At 35.0% G+C, this 4010-nt stretch overlaps 1 protein-coding gene across 8 annotated transcripts in view; it reads right to left on the reverse strand.

Annotated features, from left to right (window-relative positions):
• LOC106877583 (piezo-type mechanosensitive ion channel component 1) overlaps nt 1-4010 on the reverse strand; it is a 141934-nt gene that overhangs the window by 94043 nt on the left and 43881 nt on the right. For all 8 annotated transcript variants that reach the window (XM_052975090.1, XM_052975089.1, XM_014926523.2 and 5 more), the window contains exons 5-6: nt 2427-2858; nt 1656-1833 (exon numbers count right to left, since the gene is read on the reverse strand). In XM_052975090.1, the coding sequence (XP_052831050.1) occupies nt 1656-1833; nt 2427-2858 (610 nt within the window). The remainder of the gene's footprint in view (nt 1-1655; nt 1834-2426; nt 2859-4010) is intronic.

A 4010-nucleotide genomic window follows, 5' to 3' on the forward strand; every position in this document is an offset into this window, starting at 1 on the left:
CCCCATTCATCCATCTGAGCCTGACAAGGTAGGTTCCTGTGACAAGCTTACAAAACTAAATTGCATGGGGCCAAATCTGTTTAATAATAATAACAATAATATACACATGTATAGAATTAAAATTTCTAAATAGATAAAAGCAAAACTAAAACAAAAAAATTAAGTTTGTTTTGTGGCTATCAATGTCAATTTTATTGATTGATTAGTTTGTATCAGCAACAATAAGCAAATATTAATCTCATGGAATCACGGTTATCGTCCATCAGCCTAGAAGGTGGAAGGATATTAAGAGATAAGGTGAAAGGCAAATATTTCTTTTATATTCTTGTATGAAAAGGTTTTTCCCGTTCAAATAATTTCGTTCTTTCAATAGGAATATATATATATATATATATATATTCTTTTTTCATTTTATTTGTTTACTCGTTTGTCATTTGACTGCGGCCATGCTGGAGCACCGCCTTTAGTCAAACAAACAGACCCCAGGACTTATTCTTTGTAAGCCTAATACTTATGCTATCGGTCTCTTTTGCCAAACCGCTTAGTTACGGGGATGTAAACACACCAGCATCGGTTGTCAAGTGATCATGGGAGGACAAACACAGACACACAAACATATATATATATACGATGGGCTTCTTTCGGTTTCCGTCTACCAAATCCACTCACAAGGCTTTGGTCGGCCCGAGGCTTTAGTAGAAGACACTTGCTCAAGGTGCCATGCAGTGGGAATGAACCTGGAACCATGTGGTTGGTAAGCAAGCTACTTACCACACAGCCACAAAACTCTATAGAATTTGAGGAACAGTAGTTTGTTTACTCATTTTATGTCTATTTCCCCATGGTACCAGGGTGAGACGAGCATATATTTATCAGCTTCTTTGACTTTTTTTTTCTTTATTTTTTAAACAATCAGAGGCTATTTCTGTCGCTAAACCTTACCTGTTTTGCAAACAAAGGATTCTTTTATTTCACGTCTTGAAAAGCACAGAGCTGGCAAACAATTTGTTGACACAGAATGTCAACAAATATTACCACTTTTAGCTCAACATTTATCATGCAAAGCAATGAATCTAAACATAGATGTAGGTGTGGCTGTGTGATTAAAGAGCTTGCTTCCCAACCATTTGATCTTGAGTTCAGTTCCACTGCATTTCATCTTGGGTAAGTGTCCTCTACAGCCCCTGGCCAACCAAGGCCTTGTAAGAGGATTTGGTAGACAGAAATTGAAAGCATCCCATTGTGTGTGTATCTGTGTGTGTGCATGTTATGTTTGTCCTCTATCACTGCTTGATAGCTAGTGTTGGTTTGTTTATATCTCTGTTACTTAGCAGTTCAGCAAAAGAGACTGATAGTATTTTTTAAAAAATAAGCACTGGGGTTGATTTGTCCGACTAAACCCTGCAAGGTGATACCTCAGCAAGGCTGCAGTCCAATGGCTTTTAATGTGGCACCAGCAGGAGTGCTTCTAATCAGTTCGCACCAGTCACGAGGCCAAACATTCCTGAAAGTTTCATCCGAATCCATTCTTGATTCAGTGGTTCTTGAGATATCTTGTCCATGGACAAACAAACAAACATGACTGAAAACAACACCTCCGCCTTTGCTTAGGTGGAGGTAACAATAATAATAATAATAATAATAATAATAAGTACCATTTTCACAGTGCTTTCTTCGTATACCCAGTGGCGACATTGGAATGCAGCAGTCCAATAAAGTAAAAGAAGAAGTCCAGGATTGACAAAGCCTGGCCAGGAAACTTGATTGCTGGAAAAGTCTATGTCCCATGGCACAGCACAATTGGTATGAACCAGTGCAGTGAATCCAGTTAAGCTAGAGAAGAAAAGAATATTAACATATCAACAAAATAATATTCACCAGAAATTCAAACTGTGACATATAAAGGCAATATTGAAGTTGGTTATGGTGTGTATTGGGGACAGCAGATTTGCGAGATGATAGTGTTGATGGTGTGATGCTGTTAATCACAATATTGCTGGAAGTGGGAAACCCTTTTCATACCAACCCACCAGGGATTGCTCATGCTTCTTTGATACAACCTCCCTGTTTTAAAATGATCTAAATTAAAAACTTTCCATCGAAGTTTTATGCTGATTTATGTTCTGAACACCAGCTTAAAAATAAGGAAGTTTTTAGTCTAAATTCTTTATTTTCAAAATCAACAAAAACAAAGGTAGTGTTTTTCAACCAAAAAATAGTAATGACAGGGTTTTGAATAATTACAGTTGACCAGTCTTAATTAAAAATATAGAGGGTGTCCACAAGGTCTGGGTACATGGCGTAAATAAAACCACAACATAAACAATTAAATATAAGAAATAATAATTTCTTAAAGTATGTGTTAATCCCCATGTACCCAGACTTTGTGGACACCCTGTACATCGAGAAATTTCAACTATACTTACCGTGCAGCTAAGGAATCTTCTTCAAGAATTTCTTGGAAAAATGGGAATTGGTAAAGATACAGAAGGATCAGATGTAAGCTTGTATAAACAAGTAGTATGAACTTGAAGCTTGAAAATCTTTTTCCTAATGAATTACCAAATGCCCAGAAGGTAACAGCAATAAGGAAAGTGAGAAAATAGAAAGCACTTAACAAAGATGGTACTATGATGCTACAGGCTGCTAAAAGCAAAATCAACAATGTAATTTTGCTGAACTGTAGGATTTTATGTACACGACGTTTCTGTGGATGAACAACACTAGTGAGTTCGGATCCTTTTGTGCCTTCCTTAAGGATTTTGCTGCAAATTGCTAGAACAGCAATGGCAACAAGAAAAACTAAAAGATCTGGGCCAATTAGTCTTGCAATGTGTTTGGCAGGAACATCATCCAACCTACAGGTGAAAAAATAAATAAATAAAATTAATCAAAATATCACAAAAACAATTAATTATATACAAATAAAACATTGATTTTCTGGAATCTTTGCTTTTTAAGACTTTCCAAATTACTGATTTGTCTAAATCGAGAGTGGTTACCTTGATCAACACACTCTTGATTAAACAAATACTAAATTGACTTCAATAATTAAATGGAACACAGGTACCTGTACATTAGTACAAATTACAACAGCCAGAGTTTGTATTTATATTAACCAATGATATTAGCAGAATTCATAACCAAGTATGCTTCAGAGGATGATTTATCATCATCATCATCATCATCATTATCATTTAACGTTTGTCTTCCATGCTGGCATGGGTTGGACAATTTGAGAGGAGCCAGACAGGTAGAAGACTACACCAGGCTACTGTGTCTATTTTGGCATCTTGTCCAGGGTGTTAATGATTCTGCCATCTCTTTACCTTATTAATAGTAATTTTACCCCATTGATGCTAATGCAAACACTATAAAAAGGGTCATATATTCTAATGTCACTTTTGTTTTAAAAAATAAAAAAATAGAGAAAAAAAAAAAAACTAGTGTGTGGCAAACGACTTTGGTAAGTTGTTCTAGTACATGGCTCTATTTTGTGATTGCAAGCCATATTCCGATACCTGATCAATAATTGCAGTGTACAGCAATAGTAACAAAAGACTAGTTCTCTTTTAAAAAGCACAGATGACTCAACATTCGGTTTTAGTTTCATTGAAACTAAACAAAACAGTGAATAAGTCGAACACAAGCCAGCTTGCCACATAGATGCAAATGGAGTGAGCACAGTTGTTATAAAGAAATCTGTTACAACTCACAACCAGAGTGTTAGCCATTATATCTGGTAATCTATAAAGACTCAATGATGTATAAATTCATCGTAAACTATTTTAGTTTTTAAAAGTAGTAACTGAATGATAACAAAATTTATCATCTCCCACATGTTGTTTTTTTTTTAGTTAAATTATCTATTCAACCACTGAACTTATAGTCACTAAACTAAGAAAGTTCTGGAGATATGTAGAGAAAAATTGATTTTTCACAAACATTAAATCATTAACTTCACCTATAGTCACAGATAAGGGGAAAATATATATATATATATATATATA

The sequence above is a fragment of the Octopus bimaculoides genome, chromosome 20 (assembly GCF_001194135.2).
Source record: "Octopus bimaculoides isolate UCB-OBI-ISO-001 chromosome 20, ASM119413v2, whole genome shotgun sequence".
Taxonomy (NCBI): Eukaryota; Metazoa; Mollusca; class Cephalopoda; order Octopoda; family Octopodidae; genus Octopus; species Octopus bimaculoides.